The sequence below is a fragment of the Chanodichthys erythropterus genome, chromosome 10 (genome assembly GCF_024489055.1).
Source record: "Chanodichthys erythropterus isolate Z2021 chromosome 10, ASM2448905v1, whole genome shotgun sequence".
In the NCBI taxonomy this organism is placed as follows: domain Eukaryota; kingdom Metazoa; phylum Chordata; class Actinopteri; order Cypriniformes; family Xenocyprididae; genus Chanodichthys; species Chanodichthys erythropterus.
The window spans coordinates 23,383,968-23,410,829 of NC_090230.1; the positions used below are offsets into that span (position 1 = coordinate 23,383,968).

A 26,862-nucleotide genomic window follows, 5' to 3' on the forward strand; every position below is an offset into this window, starting at 1 on the left:
TATAGGCAGAGGTAATGAGCAACCGCCTAATGCAATGAGTCCTGATGAGTCTGGGCAGTGAATTATGGGAAATGTAGTTTGTGAAGGAATGACAATAGACTGATGTGCAGTGCCCTCTGGTGGCTTTCAAGGGTACTCCACCTGGTGATCATAACAATAATCTTCTGAGTCAAACTGAAACCTGCTGTGGTTTGATATTTTTCTGACATGGTTTGATGTGTTGGGTGGACAAACATGCTGTTGGTGAGAGTGGCTATTCAGTGCATGTGTTTTTTTAAACTCATGCCCAGAAAATGAAAATGATTCCATGATTTACTCACTCTCAAGCCATGACAATCTTCTTTCAGATGAACACAATCAGAGTATATCTAAATATCCTGGCTCTTCCAAGCTTTATAATGGTAGTGAAGGGGGATTGAGATTTTGAAGCCCATAAAGTGCATCTGTCCATAATAAAAGTAATCCATACAGCTCCAGCGGAAATAAAGGCCTTCTGAAGCTTTTTGGAGCTTCAAAATCTTGAGCCCCATTCACTACCATTATACATCTTGGAAGAGCCAGGATATTTTTTTTCAATATAACTTCTGAAAGAAGATTGTCATATGTACCTAGGATGGCTTGAGGCTGAGTAATTTTCATTTTTGGGTGAACTATCCCTTTAACTTTTCAAAATGTTTGAATGTGGATCCACAGGCCTAGAAGTCTGTGATGGAGCCAGGAGGATGACAGACTACAGGGGAGAGTTGGCCTTTTTCTAATGGTAGAGCCGTGGATCTTGGTTTCTTCCAATAATAAGACCATCTTTGGACCCAGTGTCTTAACTAAAAGTCTTCTATCAGCCTGAGAGACTGACAGAGGAAGCCAAGGAGGAGCAAGCTGGAGACGAAGTGATGATGATAACAAAATAGGGTTAATTGAAAATTTGTAGTAAAGACTATTTAGCTGGTTGTGCATGAAGAGGTGGGTATGAATCAATATGTGGTTGGTTTTCATGATGTTTATTAAGTCAAGACCATCCATGTATTTAGACCTGTCTGTCTTCAGGTCCTACATCAGGAATATGTGTTGTTTTGCTAGTGTGATTTACTATCACTTAAGTTACTCTATATGAGCAGAGCAAAACTGATTTCAAGATTTAGAGTGTGAAAAGTATCTTCAAAAGATGTAGAGATATTACACTTAAGTATAGTCTTGAGTACATACTCCAGACTGTGCATTTGACAGGTAGACTATATAAAATATACAAATATACAAAATAAACATACAAAATATACACATAGTACAGAATGTAACACATAATAATAAAAAAATTATATTATCGTACACAATACAATACAGGATTTATACAATATAGTACAGTATCTACACTATACAAAATATACAACACAGAATTACACCTTTATCAAATATACACACAATGTGGAGTATACAATATGGAAAATAAATATAATAATAGATGTCTATTGTTTCTGTATGTTACAGTGCAGGGAATGTGTGAGAGACTGTAAATCACTGCATTACAATAATATTAAAAACAACAACAACAAAACAAAAACAAACCTGAAGTTAAACATCCTGGCAGAGAACAAATGTGAACTAAGAGGTCTGAGTCAGGTATGAGCTTGAATATTTATTCCAGTAGATACTCTATTTGATCATCGTCTTTTGGGGATATTTGCATACACAGCCTCCTTCTTTGATTTCTGCAAGGAAAAATACAGTCAGTCAGGATATATACAATATATATATATATAGAGAGAGAGAGAGAGAGAGAGAGAGAGAGAGACAGAGAGAGAGATTTCATCAGTGATTTCAAATATGAAATTTAATCATGTTGTTTCCCTATTCAAAGAGATAAGAACTGCACTTGTATGACTGGAATATCTGCCGAGAGGCGTTTCTAAGATGGCCGCCGACTGAAATGACTTGCCTGTAAGGGACTTAGTAATACGTCTGAATTTCGTATACCTATATTCATACTATAGAACATACTTTTATAATGGCAGCAAAGCTCTAATTCAAATTAAGTACCTTCTCAAAACGTATGTGGTTTAGGACACAGCAAATTTGTGTGGATCACTGTTTTCTGCACCATGGGTATCGCCCATGATTTGCATAAAGTTGATCTCTTGTTTCATTGCCAGTGGCCTCTGTCCCTCATATCAGTGAAAGTCATCAGCTTATTCACATGAATGATGTCTGACTGAACACCGCTTTCTCAGATAAGGCAGTGAAGCAGCCCCTGTATAGTGAATGATCAATTCTCGAGCCATCGATATCAACCAATTCAGCACCACCACCATGGACAGAACCTGGTAGAGTCGCACGTGAGAAGGTATACCGCAACCTCCTAAGGTATAGTTCGGGGAACATGCCTACAAAAGGTATAGGCCTAACTTAAGGTATACCTTTAGAGTCTTGTGCAAATTCAGCATCTGGTTGGTGAGGTCTGAAAACACTGATGCCGGAAGTGATCTCTCGTGCATATACATCAAGTGCAAGAGATAACTTCTGTCATCAGAGCATGATCAGACCTCACTAACCGGATGTGGAGGGCAGTTGGACATAGTGGTGTTTTAGAGGTAAAAAATGATATAAATACTGTTCAGTTTCTCGCACAAACCGATCGTTTCTTGTCTTAGGACTTCAATGTGTCGTCACAAGCCGCAGGGTTTAATTTGGATTTGTCTGTCGTGTTTTTTTGTTTTTGTTTTTGTTTTTTTTACTCTTATAGATTGTGTTCCCATTGATGACATCATTTGTGTTCTACAGAAGAAACAAAGTCACCTACATCTTGGATGCCCTGGGGGTAAACAGATACACATCACATTTTAATGTTTTGGGTGAACAATAATATATATATATATATATATATATATATATATATATATAATCTATTTTTATTTATTTTTTGGTGGTGGTTAGCTACTTTTCTGCCTACGGGCCAAATGGTTCTAAGAACGACATTGAACGGTTCCAGTTGGTTCTCATTGCCTGGCACAATTACACAGCGTTCTCGACCCTTAATGCATGCACTTTTTATGGCAAGAAAAAAACAACAACAAGAAGAAACAGCACTACATTAAAATACAATAACAGGAAAAAAAGTAACAACACCAGTCAGTAAGAAAAACATCATCATACGCCATGAGAAACGTGATATTCTTAATGTTCTCAATGACAATATATTTAACAAAAGGGATTCAAATATTCGAATTATTCCAAATAATTTGTTTGTGGGGACTGGAGAAAAGTTGAGTTCCCTAAAAGTAACGTGCTGGTAGAATGACGTCACTACTTAGGATTGGTCCGTTGACTGCCAGTTTCTCTGGCTAGTTGAGCAAAGTAAACAAAAGTTAATACAATTAGAAGATTTATATGATAATCGGTCATAACGCGATTGCTACATCTCTGCCGTCTGTTAACGTTTGCACCCGGAACTGACACATTTCAACAGAGTTTCGTTATCAGCCACACAGTGGAAAACGAAACCATATCCATATCTGATCGGCACACTTGGGTAAAGTTGGTTTTATATTCGCACATTCGGACATCCGTATTCAGTAGTCTTGTTAATCACACTACATTGGACATTCACAAGAAAATATGCCATTAAAACAATACTTGCCTATTTTGATCGACTGTGAAAAATGTTGTAAGTTGACAATCGTTGGTTGTCAATATCATGTCGCTGCTTAAAATTCGCAAACATTAATTTATTGCACATTTATTGGAAAGTCTGAATTTATCAGAAGTCCGAATGTGCGAATATAAAACCAACTTTACCCAAGTGATCGGCGCGGGATGGAACGGTTAAACAACGAGAACGGAAAACTGGCAGAACAACATTACGTTTATTGTAATGGACAGCGCAAGGAATAGAGAATTCACGAATCTGCCGCTGCCGTTCACTTCTGGCATCACAACGTAACAGTTAAACTCAAAACAAAAGTAACTCAACACGTTGTTGCTGCACACTTTTTAAAACATATTTTCAGATTGAGAAAACTGTTTTTGTTGGTAACTAAAAGAGCGAACACGGAAGTGTACCGTTATAACCCGCGATGGAGATAAACTTCCAGGAAACACAAGATAAACTTACTTTTAAGCAAATTTTTAATTTTTAAACTTACTTAAAAGCAAAAAGTTGGAGTGACCTGCGGTTTGTAAAAGTACGGTGAGTAAACTGGATTAATAGTGTTTGGATATAATTATCAATAGCATTTTACTGGTATTGAGGAAAGATACAATGATTTTCTGCGTGCTAATACATTTTGATATGTGCTCTTTTTTTTGGCCTGTAGAAGGTAAATATGTTATTTTTAAAACTAGTTCAAACAGTACAAACAATTATTGTAAATGGAATAAAAGCATAAAATCAGTGTGTTCACTGACCGTCTGATGCTATTGTACACAATACTTCAATCAACATATTTTATTCAGACTGCAACAACTTCTTGCAACACAGTCGTAAATTTTCTTACCATATTTCGTGTTGTTGGTTTACACCATGCTGAATCAGTTTTGTCTGTCTTCAGTATCTGGACTGCATTAACAAAGAACACAGATGTGTTAAATCAACAGTTTAAAACAAAAGTTTTCAATTTGTGCCTTAAAGATAAACATTTCAACACATGAATTGCTTGTTCTTGACCTGTTTTTCTATATTTCTTGCAGAAGCAGCACATCAGTGCTACTACAGTGACAATCAACAGAGATCCAGCAGCAGCAGCAGAGATCAACACTATCAGAGACACTGAGTCTGGAGAAACTGAAGAAAAGAGAGACAGTCATTAATGTAAGTGAATCTGTCTGATCTACAACAGAAGACAGAGATCTGGGGCCTCCATAGATTTTCCATAGATTTCGTCCTAAAAGTGTACCTCCACACAAAAGCTAGATTTTGCGTACGCACAATAGTTTTCAGACTGATGAAACGCCAGAACCTGCACAAAACGTATTATCAACACTGTTTTGTGATTTATCAATAAAATAGCTTAGAAACTGAGTTCTAGAATATATTTCTTAGTAACTAAAACTTACTAAGAAAGACGCTGCCAGGTAGAATTAATTAACACGCAATCGCTCTCTCACTAATGCATTCATAACATAACCTTTACTGTGCTACTTTATCTGTGTCTGATTTAGAACGAGCAAAAATCTGTGAAAAATATAACAACCAGAAAACAAAAGAACTGATAAAAATACGCTGTCATGTAGGAGCAATATTTGTGGGTAGCGTCCTATGCCATAGCTGTGCACAAGGCAACCTGCGTTCGAGTCTCAGCTTTAAGTTCAGACCTAGGGCTCTCATCACAAACCGCATTTTTGCTTTGAAAAACGCAAGGCGCAGGCAGTGGAATGGGGAAAAAACGCATGGTCTCGTGACCTTTTTTTATTAAAAAGTTGAACTGATTGGAACTCGAGTGCCGCATTGTTAAAATGCCGTGTCATGCACAAAACGCTACAAAAGACGCAAGACACGAGTGCAATGGTCATACGTGTCTGTCAAATGCGTGTTTACTTAGAAAAACAACGGAAAAGCACATTCTGTCTGAACAGCCCCTTATTTGCTGATTAATGACATCATCATCGACTAGTCGATGTCGACTCGACTTTAATCACATAAATGTCAACTTCAACCCCTACTATGCATAACCTCATCTGCATATCATTTCCATGCATATTTCCATCCACTTGACATCATGGTTAACACCGTCAAAGATACTAGACAGGGAAGTATTAGATATGGACTATAAATGCCATTTGTTCCATACACATTACATTGCTAAAATTCATCCAAATATCCTCTTTATGTTTTAGAATAAATATATCAAAATATCCAGAAAAACAAAATTGTAGCTTTAAAATACTTCTGAGATAAAGTTTTTAGATTAGAGTTGATTTATTAATTTCCACTGGCCAAATAGTTCTTTACTTATTTTAAACAATTCAAATCAAATCCAATTCATGCAGTTTTGTTGATAAGGTGAACATATCTTTTAGGATATTTATAGGCTATTTTAGTGGACTTACTTATTTATTGCAATGTAAATACAATTGTCTGACTCGGCGCATCACTGACAAAGTAATTTAAAAAGCAAACATGCAAATCTTACCGTTTTCTTCAAGCTGTATCCTTCAAATACAGTGTTATTTTTTATAATTGTTCGATTGGTTTTACAGCAAGTTATTATCATTCGACCACAGACAACAGACCGTTCGCGACTGGTCTACTGCAATCTCAAAATTCAGGCCAGATCTCAAAATTCTGATAATACCTAGAGTATCAAAATCAGCCACATGTGGTAGATCCTTTTCCTTTTTAGCACCTGAACTTTGTCTTCCTATCACTGTTCAGGAAGCAGACACACTCTGTCAGTTTAAATATAGACTAAAAACACATCTCTTTAACCTGGCATACAGATAAACCATTATCTACTTCTATTCAAATCATGTAATTTTTTTAGGCTGCAAAGATTAGGTCAGCGGGAACATTCCCATAACACCTGATGTACTCACTACATCATAAAAAGAATGCCGTCTGCGTTTATATTAGTCTCTCTCTGCATATCCCGAGGTTTGCCGTAGTCTGCCAGATCCAGGCTGTATCCAGATGAAGGACCTGCACCTAGACACGACGACAACGCAGCCCTGAAGTGTCAACTAAACTATACCCTGCGAAGGCCTCTTTCCCTATGTATAGATTAAACGTTATCAAAATGATTCCGGTTTGCATAGATCCGCGGAAATGACTCATTTTTCTGTATTATGTGGACCAGACAAGTAATTTGGCAATGTCTGCACACATACACATTCAGACGCACATATCTATAGACTAAACATGTAAATGAACGGCTGCTTTGAAACAATCTGTATCGTGAAAAGCGCTATATAAATGAAGATGACTTGATTAATGAAAGATTAATGTAAATGTGTATATCAAAATGAAAACAGTTTAAAATCGTTCCTTTTACTTAATTACTTTTGTCACTCTAGTAAAAGACTTTGTACGCATGGGTCAGAGTTTGCATGCATGTGTGCAAATTTTCCTGTCAAGTTTGTTTTTATAAATCCCATGTTTTGCATTGGAAGGGGCATACGCCTCTTTCAGGGCATGTTTTGTGCGTACACAATGTCTATAATTGAGGCCCCAGATCAGTAAATAATCACATATATCAGCACTGCCGTACCTGCACATGTGTGACAGAGGTGAGTGATGTCCAGATGTTGAGTCTGGTTGCTGATGGGATTGTTCAGCACACAGCTGTAGGTGTTTTTATCCTGATATTCCACCTCCAGAGGTAGAGAGAGACTGATGCTGAGATCAGACACACTGATGCTGGACAATAAACTGTTTCCTTTGTACCAGGAGAGAGTCACATGACTCACATTCACAGCTGAACACACCAATGAACAATTTGATGATGATGATGATGATGATGATGAAGAACATTGTGAAGAGTTAGTTATGATGACAGGAACAGGGAGACGAGCTGAAAAACATCAGAGAATAAACAGAAATAATGATAAATCTAGTCTCTGATTTTATTTTCGGCTCAGTGTGTTGAGTGAGTGTTTAGTGTGTTGACGGTCAGCGAGTGTTTCTGCCACCTCAAAATACAAAATTATTTAACACTTTAATATGTAAATAGTTTAGCAATATTCTGGTTTAAGATCAATTGAGAACATTTGTAGAATAATGTTGATTACCACAAAATATAATTTCCATTTGTTCCTATTTTACTCAAAAAACACAAAAATATATTTTATAACATATAATTTTGATTTAGTGAAATATTTAAAATGCACGTTAACTAAGCCCATCCGTGAATGTTAAAATACTGTTACAACAGTAAAGACACAATTCAGGAACAATATGAGTGTTCATGAGTTTTGCTTTAAGTAAAAATTTTTTCATAATGACCATTATGCCCAAATGCTGTTGATTGAGCTTAACTTGTACGTCAATATTTGGTTAATAAAACAAGAATATTTAAAGGACATTAAATCATACTTTACTCACCATAGACATAAACACTGAATGTTTTTGATGTCAGTTTCAGTCCACTTATCTCTAGTTTATATTCTCCAGCATGTTCAGTTGTGATGTTTGTGATGGTCAGAGATCCAGTTTGATCGTCCAGCTTCAGTCTGTCTCTGAATCTCCCATCAAGAATGTCATATGTAGAGAAAATTTGCTTCTTTTTCATTTTAGTTATGAGAGACTTTTCAGCTCCAAATTTCCACATTATGTAGTCATCTACAAATAGTTCAGTAAGATCAGTGTTTAGAGTGACAGAATCTCCTTCAATCACTGACACTGAATCACCAAACACACCTGGAGAACAAACAGATTTACACTGATTAAAGCTTCTGATGGTCTGCAAAGACTGAATCAGCTATGGTTTGTAACTTAATGTTAACTGAAAAACATGCAGAACCACGAACATGATATTAATAGTATAATTACAACAATAAAAGTTGAATTATTCTGGATATTGTCAGTGCCTTGACATTTTTGTATGTGATTTATAGATCAGTAGATAAAACATGGTTACTAATGAAATTATATTACTTCTGTTGTTGTTCATGGTTACTTCTAAAGTGCTTTTAAAATAAATTTTAAAGGATTTGCAATTATAACTTACCAGACAGGCACCACCAGCACAAACAAAACAGAAAAAACATGTGAAACATATTCAATTGATTGGTGATCTAATAAGACAACCGAAAACACTTGAGCTGTTAATGTGGTGTGTGCATCCTCCTACACTGCATATAACCCTGCTCATGGAACAAACGCACAGGCACATTATGAATGATATATGCAGTATAGCGTGCACAGACCACCACTGAGGCAGGGGCGAAAGTGTGTTCCACCCCCTAGATTCAAATCGTGTTCTGAGGGCCACCACAATATGACCAAAAGGCCTCTTAAGGGGGAGGGGCTTGAGCTGATGTTGAGTTCTTTTTATCATAGTGGAATGAAAACGGATGTATTATCATGTTTACTTCATATTTCTTTATACAGAATATCATTTCTGTACATTTTCCATTTAATTTTGTGTAATTTTAGCACTGTGTGTCTGTATTGTTCCAGCTGCACGTGATCACTCATTCGCTCTAGATCTGTCAATCATCTGAGAGAAACATTTCTACAGATGAAACATAAGGCCAAATACACAAGATTATAACGATATATGTTCTTGTATGTGTTTTTCATGCAGAATAGGGTATTTTTATAACAATAAAGGATGTTTATATGAGAAATGATAAGTAGGTGTTGTTCAGTCCATTATATCTATATATCTATCTATATGTATCTATATATATATATATATATATATATATATATATATAATATATATAACTAATAAATGATGGTTCAAAGTGGGTTTTGAGCAAAAACAGTAATCTCATAAATTGTAAAGTGTAGCTTGATGCTAATTGTAGCTCTAATTATATTTTATGATGTATTTGGTCAAAAGAATTCTCGTAAGGTCTCATAATAGTTTGTGTTTCTGGTGTAGTATCAAATTTGATTCATCATTTTAATGTTGTATGTTGTGCAGCAGACAAAAAAATGGATTCTCGGTCAGCGCCACTTATCGTACAGGCGTGAATTAGTTAAAGGCTAAAGCACTGTTCATTTGCAATTCTTTTTGCTTTTTATCATGTCACTCTCAGTGTGAAAGGGCCTTGAGTGCGTTAAATATGTAAAATTAGGAGAGTGGAATATTCGGTACATACTCCTAACTTTTATGCTGTAGTAGAGCTTTTTGATTTTAAATGGTTTTATAATTCATTTCAGTAAATCAATTGTGGCATATGGTAAAAATGTTAATACTTTCAACTTGACTCATATACATACATGTGAGTCAAGCTGAAACCTGCTGTGGTCGGTTTTCTTCAGAGATGTGCTTTGTTCTAGGCAGTCAGCTTGTAGGTGAGAGTGGGCATTCAAAGCGTGTGTTTAGTTTGTAGGTGAAGAGTTTATTCCTGTTCCGCTACTATGAACCTCACAGTTGATGCTCTTTTAAAACAGATTTAGATAAGGGCGGGGTTAAGAGCCGTGGGAACGGAGTGAGTCTGGTGGGGCAACTGCAAATCGGCATCACCTGCAAAGTGCCATATCCCACAGAGGACTGTGGGAGGAGCGACGAGAAAGGTCCAGGCCAGGGACTTTTTTTTGTTTTTGTTTATGTGGCAGTCATCCCTGAGGGGCTGCCACTTTACTTTGATTTAGATTGTTTGTTCATTTTGTCATTAAAGTTATGTTGATTATTTACAGGTTCCCCCCTCCTCCTTCCCTGACCTAAAACTATGCTGCATTGGCTCTGAAACCCAGGAGGAAGGAGAAATCTACTGTTAAAAAGCCCTTGCTGCTGCACTGTATAAAAAAGGTAGTTTCTTTAACTTGTTTGAGTTATCTTTTTACATTGACTCAGTTAAGTTGTATTTACTTAGAATTGTAAGTACAAGTATGCTTATTAATGATATAAATGTCATGAAGTGGTTTGCAGCATTTATTATATCTCAAACCTAATAACTGATGTTTAAGATATTCTCAGTTTGTGTCAGTGTTATCACACTCTTTCTATCACAGCTAAATTTGTTTAGTAAAAAAAACTTTCTCATAAGTTGAATATTGAAGGCATAGGACATAGTGTACGCTTTTTGAACTGTGAGAGTCATTACACTTTCTTCATAAGTTGAATACGGAAGGCGGTCTGACGGCCTGACTTGTTAAATATGGATATTTTTCTTATGTTTTTAATATGTACGCCCCCAATATTTGCATATGCCAGCCCATGTTCAAGGCATTAGACAAGCCAGTATTAACGTCTGGATCTGTGCACAGCTGAATCATCAGACTAGGTAAGCAAGCAAGAACAACAGCGAAAAATGGCAGATGGAGCAATAATAACTGACATGATCCATGATATCATGATATTTTTAGTGATATTTGTAAATTGTCTTTCTAAATGTTTCATTAACATGTTGCTAATATACTGTTAAATGTGGTTAAAGTTACCATTGTTATTACTGTATTCACGGAGACAAGAGCCATTGCTATTTTCATTTTTAAACACTTGCAGTCTGTATAATTCATAAACACATCTTCATTCTTTATAAATCTCTCCAACAGTGTGTAATGTTAGCTTTAGCCCCGTTAGCCGCCATCAAACTCATTCAGAATCAAATGTAAACATCCAAATAAATACTATACTCACACGATCTGATATGCTGCATGAAGAACACTTTGTAAAGATCCATTTTGAGGGTTATATTAGCTGTGTGAACTTTGTTTAAGCAATGTATTATAGAATTGGGTGGGGGCGGGGAGCGCAAGGATTTAAAGGGGACACACACAGAATCAGCGCATTTTTAATGATGCCCCAAAATAGGCAGTTAAAAAATTGAATACTAAAAAAATCTATGGGGTATTTTGAGCTGAAACTGACACATTCACGGGACGCCTTAGACTTATATTACATCTTGTGAAATGGGGTTCTAGAGCACCTTTAATGATAAACTAAATCCTATGAAAATCTACAGATATTTATTCATATGTGTAACCATGGTTGCAGATGCAGTCAACCAACAAACTGGTTCTGCCTCCTTCATTTGCATTTCCCTGTCCCCAGGTGGTGTGTGTGTGTTTTCTCTGTGTCTGTTTGCACGGTGGAGTCAAGCGACAGATTCTGTAGGTTACGTGTGATAAATCAACTGTAGTCACTTGAGGCTTCTCTAACACCAGTTTTTGTGTATTCATCAGTTATTTATTCTTTTGTTCTTTTTCTCTTTCGTTTCTTGTTTCAATGTTGTTTGCTTTATTCATTAATGTATTGCCTTAATAAAATAAATATCTACTTTTGGGTTAATTTAATTTGTGTGTGGCCTCTTTGTGTATGTTATGTTGTCCTGAGCCAGGTTGTTTGTGTACTCAAAGCCATCTTTAGTCCACATGAAGACAAAAGAGTTCAAGGGATGAAATAGCCTATAGTTGTAATGCTTCTCATTGGAGCACTATCATATTGTCACAGTTCCCGTCATTCCCGGACTCCATTTCCCAGCATCCTCCTCATTCCACACCTGCACTCACTCTCCAATCACCCGCACATGATGGCAATAACCTCATCTCTCAAGCTGTATATATGCACACTGCACACCTCACACCACACTCTTGGTCCATTCTCGTTTTTATGAAGGACTCACTACCTGCTTAATGTTTACCTCCAGCGATCTCTAACGTCTCCAAGTGTTTCTCCTGTGTCATCCGTTCTCCATTGTCTCCATGCCCTACTTACCTCTTGTGTGTGTGTTCATTGTCTGCCATTCATTTCTTGAAATTGCAAGTTTATATCTTGCAGTTCTGAGAGGGGGGAAAAAAGTCCAGAATTGTGAGATAGAAAGTACTTTAGAAAATATAAAATTATTCTGTGGTGGAAACAAGCTTGTATAATTTTCTATAGCCATGACCTCAATAAATAAAATGGTTATTTTCAGTCAGAGTGTGTAGTTATAACATCTAGGAACAGGTGTTAAAGGATTAGTCCACTTTCAAATTAAAATTTCCTGATAATTTACTCACCCCCATGTCATCCAAGATGTTCATGTCTTTCTTTCGTCAGTTGAAAAGAAATTAAGTTTTTTGATGAAAACATTCCAGGATTATTCTTATAGTGGACTTCAATGGAGCCCAGACGGTTGAAGGTCAAAATTACAGTTTCAGTGCAGCTTCAAAGAGCTTTAAACGAAACCAGACGAGGAATAAGGGTCTTATCTAGAGAAACGATCGGTCATTTTCGAAAAAACTGTATATGCTTTATAAACACAAATGAGCGCCTTGAACGTGTAGTTTTTGTAGTTGTAGTTTTTTTTTGAAAATGACATCGTTTCGCAAACCTTATTTCTCGTCTGGTATCATCATATTAATATAAAAAGTATGTTGATATTAAAACGGAACGTTCACGTCATCGTCCTACTTTCCATAGGGAGGCTCGCAGATACTTTCACTTCAAATATAGTTGGAACTACGCCGCCATCAGAAGAACAGAACGCTTTTCTGAATCAAATCTTCATTCATTTTCTGAGGGGAAAAGTGGTGAAAATGAAGTATCTCTTTAATTTGTTGGTGATCATTTTTTCAATCGACAACGGTAAGACAAAACTTTAACCTTTAAATAATCTACTAACATTAAGGAAACTGGACATTTTTATGTTCTTGGAATGTTACAAATCAATGTTCCTACAATGTTGAATTTTAAATCAAAATTAAGCTTAAAGAACGTTTGAGCAACATCATACCTTATTAAAACCAACACTGAATATTTATAATGTTCTTATAACAATATTCTAATTAGTAAATATTGGCATTCTTTTACAACAGTGTAAAAACTGATCAAATGTAGCTTGAATGTAATGTGAGTGAGCTTCTGCCAAATAGATAAAATGTAATGTAGCCTAAACATGTTATTTATGGGAAAGTAAAAAATATTTTGTTGAAAGGACACTATGAGTCTTAATGCAGTGGAAAATAGCATAATTTTCTAAAATATTTTTATGGTTACTATTCATCACTGTAATATTCATTATTTGATTATTTTAATGTAAATATGTGAAAGGGGTAGAACTGGAATGTGATTGTATGTTAAGATCATTCAAGAGAAGTGTATGTTTGTCTGATGAGTGAATGTGTTACATTATGAATCCAGACAGATTTCTCTACTTACGAGCTTTATGATCCATAGAAAAAAAATTCACAGCCATATAGATTTGTTTTTGTTAACTGTTTCTTCTCCAGGTGCATCAGGTGTTGATACAGATGAAGTGTCAGTGAAGGAGGGAGATTCAGTCACTCTACACACTGGTGTTCAAACAAACCAACGAGAAGATATTAAATGGTATTTTAATGACACTCTCATTGCTAAAATCAATAAAGATCTCAGTTCGATCTGTACAGATGTTCAGTGTAACAATGAAGGTACTGAGAGATTCAGAGACAGACTGAAGCTGGATCATCAGACTGGATCTCTGAACATCACAAACACCAGAAACACAGACTCTGGAGAATATAAACTGAAGATCTTCAGCAAAAGCAACGACAGTGAAAAGATCTTCAATGTTACTCTCAATGGTGAGTCATTTAATGGATGTTTAAATGCAGTTTAAATTTAAAGCATATTGTTAATATGTGTTTACTGGCACAAACCTAAATGTTTCTTTTCTGATCAAGAGTCTTTTCTGAGCTTGTGCAATCACATCAGTTCTTTTATGTTGTGTAGTTTTGTTTGTTTTCAGCAAAAGATCCTCCAGTATCTGTTGGTTTGTGTTTCAGGTGTTTCAGCTGCTGAACGAGATGAAGTGAAGACAGTGAAGGAGGGAGAATCTGTTATTTTAGATCCTGCCATAGCAAAAAAACAAAATGATGTGATGACGTGGTATTTTAATGACACTCGCATCACTGAAATCACTGGAGATCCCAGTATGATCTGTACAGATGTTCAGTGTGATGAGAGATTCAGAGACAGACTGAAGCTGGATCATCAGACTGGATCTCTGACCATCATGAACACCAGAAACACAGACTCTGGAGAATATAAACTATTGATCATCATCAACAACAGCAGCTTCAGCATCACCAGAGTGAAGAGATTCAATGTTACTGTCACTGGTGAGTATAATTTATTCATTGTAAGTAATTTAATGCATTTTCCTTTGAGGAATTTAAAAACAAACAAACAAAAAACAGTTCAGTATTTTAAAATCAACCCAATAATGTTTGATTGTGGGTTGCTAAAAAAACAAACTTTATTAATGTTACTAACATGAAAAATCCATAATAATAGTTTTCCAGATGTTTTGTGTTGTTCTCTCAGTGCTGATTCTGTTTTATTTGCTGTTAAATAAACCCTACCAGATTTGTCAGTTAAATCAATATCATACCGACTGATGATCAAAGTTATAAAGGTGTAATTATCAGTCAGCAATATTAGTAGACACGGGAGGTATAATCATTCACTCTACAGTAAAAATAACTGTCTGTCTTCAGCTGTTCCAGATTCAGATCTGTCTTCAGCTGCTGTAGCAGGAATAGTTGTTGTTGTTCTGCTGGTGTTTGCAGCTGCTGCTGTTAGTGTGATTTACTATCGCCGCAGGATCCATACAGCAGTTCCACAGACTGTAAGTATCACATTTACTGTGCCAAAAAAAAAACTTTATCAGTACAACAGTATGAACATATTTTAATAGTATTATATTAGTAAAATTCTCGGTTTAGCATATACCCTGTGAAATAATATATTTTTGCTTTACTTTTATTTTTTACTTTTAACACTGCATAAGCTGATATTTGCCAGTGAGGCAGTGTCAAAACAATCAAAAACTCTAATAACTCCTAAATAAAAGTTCACATTTTTTTCAGAGAGCAAGTATCTTATTAGAAAACACCAATACAGTAGTTAAAGCATTTTAGATGTGATACTGAAATTATTTTATATTACTGTAGCACAAAAGATGACAGTTTGATGCAGTTTAAGACGTTGTGTTAAATATTTAGGGAAATGAAAACCTCGGTACAAACAACAGGAAAAGACACAATTCAAAGTCATTTCTCATTACTTTTATCTTGTGAATTTGTATTTTCTTACAGGATCCAAATGACATCCTCTGAGAAGGATGAGATGTCCTTAAATCAGATTCAGACTGAGGCTGCTAAAAAAAAAATGATACTTTCATTGAAAGGGACACTGAAGAAAATTAGGAAATGATGGAGAGAAGAGGATCAGCTGAAATTCTCATTAGAGTAATTTACATTTACATTTACATTTATGCTTTTGGCAGACGCTTTTATCCAAAGCGACTTACATTGCATTATACTATATACATTTGTATCTGAGTATGTGCAATCCCTGGGATCAAACCCATGACTTTGGCATCCTACTGTACTTGGCTACATCCTTTTTGGCTACAGGAAAGCATAATTGTGTCACGATTCCAAGATTTCAGTTATCAGCACCAATACCAGTCAAATTTATATATCGCAATATATCGCGATATATCTCATGCGATTGTCACGCGCATTTCGTCAGTAAAGCCGGTTCCCTGATGACCGCTAAATCGCCATCACCTGCTTTCAAATGGAGCGGCATTTAATAGACAGAGCCGTAGATCACTGACAAGCTACGCAATATCGAGTTCATTATCGCAGATGAATCGCCTTCGATAATGAACGCAATATTGCGTAGCTTATCAGTGAACTACGGCTCTGTCTATTAAATGCTGCTCCATTTGAAAGCAGGTAATGGTGATTTAGCGGTCATCAGGGAACCGGCTTTACTGATGAAATGCGCGTGAAAATCACATGTGATATATCGCCCAGCCCTATTTTCAACTATTACATATTATTTAACCAATATGACACCAGAAACTTATTTGATAGATTTTTTTTTAATCATTTAAATAATAAATAAACAAATTTAGCCTTATACAGTATATGAGCAATAAAGTAAGAAACAGAGCAACACATTATCAGCGATCAGCGAGTGTTTGATGTTTTTTTCCGTATGTTCACAGCTAAATTCTGCTTGTTAACATCAGATATCTTCAATAATGGTCAATCAATAACCTAATTATCTCATTAACTTTAACACATGCTTCATTCTTATTTTAACACTTTAACACTCTTGAGTGTGGTCTCACATATACTCCCAGGAGAGATCATCAACACTCAAGTTTTTGCTGTTTAGAAGTTTATTATAGATAATGAAGTGATCCAAACAGGAACAGTGAATCTGTTTCTTGTCATTTGCACTATAATGCTGATCTGGTTTGACATTTCAGTTATTTTGTCCTGTCTGTTTACATCCTCTTATAACTGATAGAACTGACTGCTTTTCCTCATCAATTACCTCAACAAGACAGGCATTATGACTAAGATTTTACTCCTCAACACAAGGACAGACTGCTCTACTGATATTGTAGCTGCTTTTATTGTTGATGTTAGCGGAAACATTTATGAATGTTGCTATCAAATGTTTCTAATGTTTATAGTTTAAACACTAACCCTTAGTCAACAAACCTTCATCAGAAAACACTTTCCACCAGCTACACTGGAACCAAAACCAGCCTTAAAGGGATAGTTCACCCAAAAATGTAAATGTGATGTTTATCTGCTTACCCCCAGGGCATCCAAGATGTAGGTGACTTTGTTTCTTCAGTAGAACACAAATGATGATTTTTAACTACAACCGTTGCGGTCTGTCAGTCGTACTCTGACGCTGTAAGTGATCTCTCGCACTCATAGACATATACACACGAGAGATCACTTCCGGCATAAGAGTGCATTCAGACCTCACACACCAGATACTCAAGGCAGTTGGACATAGTGGTGTTTTAGAAGTAAAAAATGATAAAAAATACTGTTTCTCACACAAACCGATTGTTTCGTGTCTTAGGACATCAATGTGTCGTCACGAGCCGCAGGGTTTACTTTGGATTTGTCTGTGCGTGTTTTTTTACTCTCATAGATTTTGTTACCATTGACATGCATTATAAGACTGACAGACTGCAACGGTTGGAGTTAAAAATCATCATTTGTGTTCTACTGAAGAAACAAAGTCACCTATCTTTGGATGCCCTGGGGGTAAGCAGATAAACATCACATTTTCATTTTTGAGTGAACTATCCCTTTAATAAGCTTGGAAAGTCACTGATTTATTTTAAAGTTTGTGAAACACTTTGCTGAGTGTATTTATTCTGTTCAATGCCTGCAACTGATACAGGCTGCACTAATGTTGTTACTCTTGCTTTAAACCTGAGAAATACTTGATGGAGGAGTTGTTACAGCAAAATTTACACACAAATGTTTGTATACTTGATAAAACAATGCAATTTTATCCAAACAATTTTTGGATTTGTCTTTTGGTGCTCATTGTAAATATGTGAATACAGTCAATAGAGTATGAGTTTTAATCATGATTTGTATTTATGTCAGATAAATCAAGTGTCAAACTCAAGATAAAAATCAAGATAAATAAGTGTCAAAGCCAATATATGCTAAATGCCTCTCAAAAGTCTTTACCACAGACCTTTTCCCTTCTGTGTTCCTTAACTTTACATCAGCCAAGAGAAAAAAGTGCTTTGAAGTAAACCCCACATAAACACTGTTTTCTTTTCTGAAACAAGGAAATGAACCTGAAAAATCTTTGTATGTTTATGTCATAAATAAAACATATAATTCATTCATACTGCCTGAAATCTGTGTGTCTCTAACATACTTTTAAGCTAATATTAAATCATCTAGATATACATTTCAACATCAATTCACTAATTTCACTATCATCTTTATATTGATGTTTCGTTTGCTGTCTGCACTATCTCCCTCTCTATTGTTTTATTTTTCTCTGTGGTGCTGCTCTTGCAGATGTTGATATATGTATTTGCTGGTTATCAACTACAACTACATCAACTCCTGCAGGAAGAAGCCCAGCAACAAAAGCTGCCAAAGTAGCACAGCAAGGTTTTTGCTTCACGTGTGGTCTCATTCTCTCCTGCCCCTTTTTTCCTTTTGATGTTATCCAGTTGATCTTAAGTGTCTGATGAACTGAAAGTATATAGAGTATTTCTGCCAAAAACTTGTTTTTGTAAACCATTTGCTAACAGTTCAATTTGTTAAATATTTTTGGCTATGTGAATTGTTTGGAAACCTGTAGGGAGGTGGGTATCTTTTTTTCTTTGTAATCTAGCTTTTTCTCCTGTTACTCTGGGCGAGACAGGAACCCAGATAACATAATCAATATAAGAACATTCTCCAAATATTCAGTGTTGGTTCAGAGAATGTAAAAAATGTCAAGTTTTCTTAAAGTTAGAAGAACTTTTTTTTTTAAATAAAGTATGATGTTTCTCAAACGTTCTTTCAACTTAATTTTGATTTAAAGTTCAACATTTTAGGAACATCCAGCAATTAATATTTTGTCAGAACCTCTAGTAAATCAGCTGTCCTGAAGGTTAGCACCTTATCACCTGCTTGCTCTTGTTTGTGGTCATGCTCTTTTGTAAGAAATTACATGTTTCTGTAAACACTGTTACAAAGACCATAAACTCACATGAAGAGTCAAACTGTCCAACTAAAGGAAACACTGATCACCATAACACTGACCAAACATTTTCAATAAGAAGAAACACCATTCCAGACCGCAAGTAACTTTTCAGTTTTTGATTAAAGATTACCGCGACAATTTTTTTCTGTGTTTTAACTTGCACGGATTAATTGTTCACCACAAGTTGTAGTTCTTGTGTTTCTCTTTCCTTCAGTGATTCTGCTCGTTATCATCAGGTGTCTTTAATAATCAAACAATCATCACTTAATTAATCACATAATCTATTTAACTCTGCTTCAGTGTTACTTTAACACCCTGCTGCTGGTTCCCATATGAACACCAAGCAGCGTTGATTTAACACCGGGGAATGTACTGTATATTCAGAATCATTGGAGAATCACAATCTCTATTTGAAACCAAAACATTGTGATTTTTATTTTATCCAGAATTGTGCAGATCTAATGTGACGTAATTTCAAACAAAATCAGGTCGAAGCGAACTTCCTTTGAAATTCGTTTTGGATGTTCGAAACAGCTTATAAAGGTGAAAACACATTTTTTAAACTCTCTGCACATCCCTGGTGTTTAACTCCATTAATGAGAGTAGCATTTTAAAGGTGCTAGATGTAAGATTTTTACTTTAATAAAGCATAAAATACCCCAATATGCTTGCAGATATTTAGGAAACATGTTAAGTTCACCTACTTGTTTCTCAAAAAATCAATACTACAGCCAGATATTCTACTTTGAAATGTGCGTTCCGTGTCGGAATGTCTGTTTTTGTTTTGGTCTGTGTGAAACCCTGTGCTGTCAGTTTATCCAATAGTATTTCGACATCACAGGTTGCCAGTTGGAGGAAAACACCGGTATTGCAGTCATGGAAACCAGCAAACAAACTGGGTCAGAGAATCGCAGATTCTACTTGACCTAAAAAGCCTCTGCATCCATCTAAAAATCTCTATGAACGACAGCATATTAAAACAGATGAATCAACTTATCAGCTTACAGTGTGTAAGTCTCCTCAGCCTTCATTGTCAATTGCACTCCCTATTGTTGCGCATCCTCAAGCTGGGAGCCTTTGAAGGAGGGGGCGGGGCAAACAATATTTTGAATTTGGTCCGCAGTACCTATTTCGACCATTGGGTGTCATTCCTACATAGAGCCCCTTTAAATATAAAAGTATATAATCAACTGGAAAACAGTTTAAAATCATTTTGTTTACTTTCTTAATTTGCACACTCATTGAGTTAGGTTTTGTAAATATGCTTTTGAGTATGGAAAGAATTTCTGTTGCCATTGGTCATTGATTCACTGTACTTTGCTTTTGATCCCCTTTAATTCCTTATAGTAGGTGGCTCATTACTGTTTCTGCCAGTGAAGGAGACAGGTGCAGAGTCAAGTCAAATAAATACATGTATTAAAGGGGCTCTACGTAGGAATGACACCCAGTGGTCGAAATAGGTACTGCAGTCCAAATTCAAAATATTGTTTGCCCCGCCCCCTCCTTCAAAGACGCGGGTCGCCAGCTTGAGGACATGCAACAAGAGGGAGCGCAATTGACAATGAAAGCTGAAGAGACTTACACACTGTAAGCTGATGAATTGATTTATCTGTTTTAATATGCTGTCGTTCATAGAGATTTTGAGATGGATGCAGAGGCTTTTTAGGTCAGGTAGAATCTGCGATTCTCTGACCCAGTTTGGATGTTGGTTTCCATGGATGCAACAGGCGGTGTTTTCTGCCAACTGGTAACCTGTGATGTCGAAATACTATTGGATAAACTGGCAGCACGAGGTTTCCAACAGACCAAAACAAAGACAGACATTCCGACATGGAACACACATTTCAAAGTAGAATATCTGGCTGTAGCATTGTTTTTCAGATAAACAAGTAGGTGAACTTAGCATGTTTCCTAAATATCTGCAAACATATTGGAGTATTTTAGCCCCTTTAAAGGGGTGTCTAAACTCAGTCCTGAGGGCCACTGTCCTGCAGGGTTTAGCTCCAACCCCAATTAAACACACCTGAACCAGCTAATCAAGGTCTGAATAGGCATACTAGAAACTTACAGGCAGGTGTGTGGAGGCCAATGTTGCCAGTTTAGGGATTTTGTCACAAGATTTGGTGACTTCCCCACCCCTTTTGAGACTTTTTTCAAATTTTAGGAACAAATCTAGCAACTTCTTGAAAAACCTTATCTAGATCTCTATTCATATATATATATATATATATATATATATATATATATATATATATATATATATATATATATATATATATATATATATCAATGAGATTGCCATTATGATGTCATCTAGTGACATTACATTTTTATTAATTTCAATGGCGATCAGGAGTGTTATTCCTATTATGACCTGTAGATGGCAACAGTGTATAATATACAAGAAACCGGTACCTAAATGGTAAAAGCTTTCCATTGTTTGGCTTCAGTGGAAAGCTAAGAGCACATAGCGTTGATGAAATGCTTATTTAAGAAATAAAAAACGGCTACACACCAGTTGATATAGTTCACTTTCAGTGTGTTTCAGAAATCATCACAACAGAAATTGTGCTTACAGTCTCTGAGTGTTGTTTTTTAATTTTATTTTAGGAAATACAAAGTGCGTAATCTACATAAAGTGTCTGTGTAGTCCCTTTTGTACATTCTTACCTTAAATTACCAATGTTTTTTGTTTTATTAGGTAAGATCCTCAATCATTAGCATTGTTAACACAGTATCTAAACAAAAGATAAATAATTAAGTACATAATTTTACTTTATTACATCCGATTTTGAAAGCTTGAAAAATCTTTTAAAAGTGCATATACCTAAATTGCATAAAAACCCATATGTGTACATTAACATTAACATACCAGACTACATACACAAATACAATTACATATACAAAAATTACACAGAATAATGCTTTTTTTTTCATCATAAAAAATATAGATGCAACATTAACCAAAAACAGAAAGAAAAGAAGAAAAAATATAACACTGTAACATTATATCATTTATATTAACTGTTATATTGCTTTGCTTATATTGTTATACTTCATTTATTTGTGAGGTAATTTGCATTGATCATAAAGAACAATATAAGGAAAACTGTTTTCACATTTGTTACAACCTGACCCTAAAGCAGGATTATAATACCCTATATTAAATAATATTTATTTTTGACTTCATGATTGAGTCATTGATATCTATTTATTTTTTTGTACTTGAAAAACAACAAAAGACAGAAAAGGAGATTTGAAGAACTGATTAAGACATTGTAAAGCTCTGACGTTCTCTTCAGCCTGTCATCTGTTCATTACCTTTCATAATGTACAGGCCAGCCTCTATCACAAGCCAACACAATCTTTCTAGTGTAACCCTTCCCTACATATTCACACTTTCCATTCTTAATTGTTTTTATATTACACTTGACCACAAAAAATCGTAGGTCGCTCTCAAACAGGTTTCGATCATTCCTCAGTCGAGTTCCTCCTCTGCCACAAACTGTTTTAATTGTATCTTCATTTGCTACTATGAAGGAGTTGACAGGTTTACAGGCACCATTAGTTCCAGTGATGTCTCTGTTTTCGATTTTACTGGTACAATCATTCACAGTCATAAATGGATCCACATGCTGATTGAGGAATTTTACATAGCGTTGCCATATATCTGCTGGTTGTCCACGAGTGAAGGATGAAACACTCAAGATCAGCAGCAGAATCACAGCAGACTGATGAATCTCCATGACCTGTGAACAATACATACATTAAAACACCTTTACTGACATTTGACTGACTATTTTAGGCATGATTAATTAAGAACATACTGTTTGGACTCTTCATTTGTTTTTACTTACACATATCACTTTAGTACAGTTGTGCACTTTTTCATACATACACAGTTCCAGACCTGCATTTGTGTTACAGATTTCTTTTATCTTATATTTGTTGAATAAAGTTCTAAAGTTCTTACCTTGTTGTTCTGGGTAAATGAATATTTTGTTCTAACAGTTGTCTTCTTTTGCCTGAAGGCTTAATGGTATCAACAGCACAGTAATGAACAAACCCCAGAAAATACTGATGAAACTTCCTCCAATTTCACTGTTGTCCTTCAGTACCACTGGATTATTTATTGCAAACCGAGTGTGACCTTTAAACACTGGACAGTGCAAACATGACTGTGATTGATGGGAATTTCATCACCCTTATTTGCTATACGTAAATATTCAAAAAGGAAAACATTAATGATGAAGTCCAGTTTCTACTCAGCCGAAGTCTTTCACTATATAAAACAATCCTTGGTTATTTTTTCTACCCAAGTCCTGGTATTTTTGGGTATTTTTGTGTCCACACTACAGGGTGTTAAAAGTAACACTAAAGCAGTGTTAAAGTTAATGAGATAATTAGTAATTAATTAAGTGATGATTGACCATTAGTGGTGACACCTGATGTTAATAAGCAGAATCACTGAAGGAAAGAGAAACAACAAGAAAGGAAAAAAAGAGAGACAACAACTACATCTGGCTTTTAGCCATTAAACATTATTATACTTATTATTAACCAGTTTTGTTTATTTCTGTCATACATCAACACATTAATTCTTATTGAGAATTAGCAGATGTTTAGATGTTAATGTTTTAATGAAAGTTTTGTGTCAAGTCACCATGACGGTGATCAATGTTTTCTTTAGTGGGGCTCTTGACCCTTTATTTTTTAATATTAACTTTCCTCTGGCTGCTTCAACTTTGTGTTTATAAAGCACATTTGTTATGGCCAGAGAAGCTATGATCTGGGCTGCGTTTCAATGTAAGCATAAGTTAATGATCAACTTAGGAAAACACAGGCCAGTCATGATGGTTGTGTTTTGATGATGACATTATCATAGAGTAATGGCTTGATTCACTGGTCATATGGATGTTTTAATAATTTTTCATTGCATTAAATCTCTGATGTTTCAGCTTACAGGGAAAGTTCACCCAAAAATGAAAATCTGATGTTTATCTGCTTACCCCCAGCGCATCCGAGATGTAGGTGACTTTGTTTATTTAGTAGAACACAAATGATGATTTTTAACTCCAACCGTTGCCGTCTGTCAGTCGTATAATGCATGGCAATGGGAACACCATCTATGAGTCAAAAAAACATGCACAGACAAATCCAAATTAAACCCTGCGGCTCGTGACGACACATTGATGTCCTAAGACACGACACGATCGGTTTGTGCGAGAAACCGAACAGTATTTATATAATGTTTTACCTCTAATACACCACTATGTCCAACTGCCCTGCACATCCAGCTAGAGAGGTCTGAACGCGCTCTGACAATGGCAGTGATGTCTCGCACTCATTGAAGTATAAGCGTGAGACATCACTGCCGTCATCAGAGCGCGTTTAGACATCACTAACCGGAGGCTCAAGGCAGTTGGACATAGTGGTGTATTAGAGGTAAAACATTATATAAATACTGTTCGGTTTCTCGCACAAACCGATCATGTCGTGTCTTAGGACATCAATGTGTCGTCACGAGCCGCAGGGTTTCATTTGGATTTGTCTGTGCGTGTTTTTTTACTCTTATAGATTGTCAGTCATATAATGCATGTCAGTGGGAACACAGACAGCAATGATTGGAGTTAAAAATCATTTGTGTTCTACTGAAGAAACAAAGTCACCTACATCTTGCCCTGGGGGTAAGCAGATAAACATCACATTTTCATTTTTGGGTGAACTATCCCTTTAAGATGCATCAATGCTTTTATAATCTGAACTTGAACATGATCAGAGATTTAGACTGAATGACATCAGTGAATCAGGTCATTACAGGATGATAATATATTGTGACCAGATCACATTTTCTCTTGCCACACCAAATGTGCTTTACAAAGGCAGAAAAAACTAATGTTAAAAAGTAAAGGGTCAAGAGCCCAACTAAAGCAAACACTGAGCTCCATTATGGTGACTTGAAACTAAATATTCCATAAAACATTAATTTACATATTTTTTCTCTTTCCTTCAATGATTATGCTTGTTAAGATCAGGTGTCAACACTAATTTACAATCATCACTTAATCAATAATTATCTCATTAACTTCAACACTGCTTCAGTGTTACTTTTAACACCCTGTAGTGTGGACACATATTTACACTGAGGGGTGTTAATTTAACACTGGGGATTTTGCTGTGTAAAAAAAGGCTGAAATGCATTAAAGATCATTAAAAAACATTAAAAAAAATGATCTCAGTGACTGCTGAAAGGGTGGATTCTGGAATCCACTGCTTCAATATATACTTTTTAAGTTATTAATTAACATGTATATTTCTAAATATTAAATTATTGGAATGACTTCGTTAACTTATGATAAAGCATTTATTTTCCTTTTCAAACACTAGAAAATAATTTTGGATATTGTCTGTATCTCTTACTGAGAGAAAAGAACATGTTATCAGTATGTTTTGGGAAAGTTTCCTGCTCAGAGCAGAGCTCAGATCAACTTCAGCCTTGAAGAAGCTGTGAATCATGTGTATCTGTGTATGTGCGCTAAGTGTTCTGTGCAGGTCCCTTGTTAATGGTGGACAACTGGCACTCTGCTCGAGACCAGCAGACGCCATGTCATGATCCCAAAAGGACATCCGGTACCTAAATCCAGAGTCCCCTCATCAGCATCGTGACAAATGGAGATATGCTTCTGACTATCTGTTCATGTGTGGAAGAAACCAAATTTGTCTATTTTTCTTAGCCAATCAGAATCATTTATCCTGAAGTAATGATGTAGTTAGTTGACTCTGTTAGAGTATAATTGTTGTGCAAATGTGAATGTACGCAGAGCGGCCTACGAACTCCTTATGAGACTTGAAGCTGGCTTCTGCTGATGAAACTGCAAACTATTGCCCTACACTGCCAAAAGCGGTTACCAAACAAAAACTGTAAAATTAAAGTAAAATATCCGAATATTCCTGTAATATCTAATATCTAATTTATATCTATCACACCTGATTCAATTCATGAGCTCATTGGAAGTGTCAAATATAGAGAGACATAGGTGCAACGATACATACTGTGCTGTCTCCCAGCACAGTCTCAAGAGCATGGAGGAGATTCCAGGAGACAGGCAATTACTCTAGGAGAGCTGGACAGGTCCTTAACCCATCAGCAGGACTGGTATCTGCTCCGTTGTGCAAGGAGGAACAGGATGAGTATTGCCAGAGCCCTACACAATGACCTCCAGCAGGCCACTGGTGTGAATGTCTCTTACCAAACAATCAGAAACAGACTTCTGGGGCTGACATCCTCTAGTGGGTCCTGTGCTCACTGCCCAGCAACTCGATTGGCATTTGCCATTGAATACCAGAATTGGTATTGGGCCCTGTGCTTTTCAGGTGTGATTGATCATGTTGATAAAATGATAAATTGTCATCTTTTGATTATTTACTGTTTGTCTGACCTGATGAAGACCTTTTTGGTTGAAACGTTGTCTTTTTAATACTTTTTTTTTTAAATAATTTGGGATGTGTGCATACTACTTTCTTCTCTTGAAAGACCTCTCAGCCAATCAGATTCAAGAACCAGAAAGAATTGTACAGTAAATATATATATATATATATATATATATATATATATATATATATATATCATATTAGAGAAAAAATATGTAATTGATCATGTCACCTTTGCCATGCACACTGTCTTTATAAAATGTTTAAATATGTTTTTAGTGCCTTTATGGATCTTGAGAGAGGAAATGTCATTGCTCATGAAGGC

The 26,862-nt window shown here is 35.8% G+C and overlaps 2 protein-coding genes across 2 annotated transcripts in view; one reads left to right on the plus strand and one right to left on the minus strand.

The window, feature by feature from the left end:
• Window positions 1-3,040: 3,040 nt before the first annotated feature.
• LOC137028197 (carcinoembryonic antigen-related cell adhesion molecule 3-like) overlaps window positions 3,041-26,862 on the plus strand; it is a 91,975-nt gene continuing 68,153 nt past the window's right edge. The window contains exons 1-4 of the mRNA XM_067396968.1: window positions 3,041-4,177; window positions 4,678-4,798; window positions 10,295-13,166; window positions 13,811-14,130. Coding sequence (XP_067253069.1) covers window positions 12,953-13,166; window positions 13,811-14,130 — 534 coding nt within the window. The 5' untranslated portion in view covers window positions 3,041-4,177; window positions 4,678-4,798; window positions 10,295-12,952. The remainder of the gene's footprint in view (window positions 4,178-4,677; window positions 4,799-10,294; window positions 13,167-13,810; window positions 14,131-26,862) is intronic.
• On the minus strand, window positions 21,692-23,338 carry LOC137029263 (ribonuclease-like 3). The gene is made up of 2 exons (XM_067398836.1): window positions 23,080-23,338; window positions 21,692-22,855 (listed from the first exon to the last, which is right to left on the minus strand). The coding sequence occupies exon 2, from the start codon at window positions 22,850-22,852 to the stop codon at window positions 22,424-22,426; it is 429 nt and encodes a 142-aa protein (XP_067254937.1). The 5' UTR covers window positions 22,853-22,855; window positions 23,080-23,338; the 3' UTR covers window positions 21,692-22,423.

Coding starts and splice junctions, on each gene's coding strand:
- LOC137029263 (XM_067398836.1), bottom strand. CDS start 22,852: ATGGAGATTCATCAGTCTGCTGTGATTCTGCTGCTGATCTTGAGTGTT.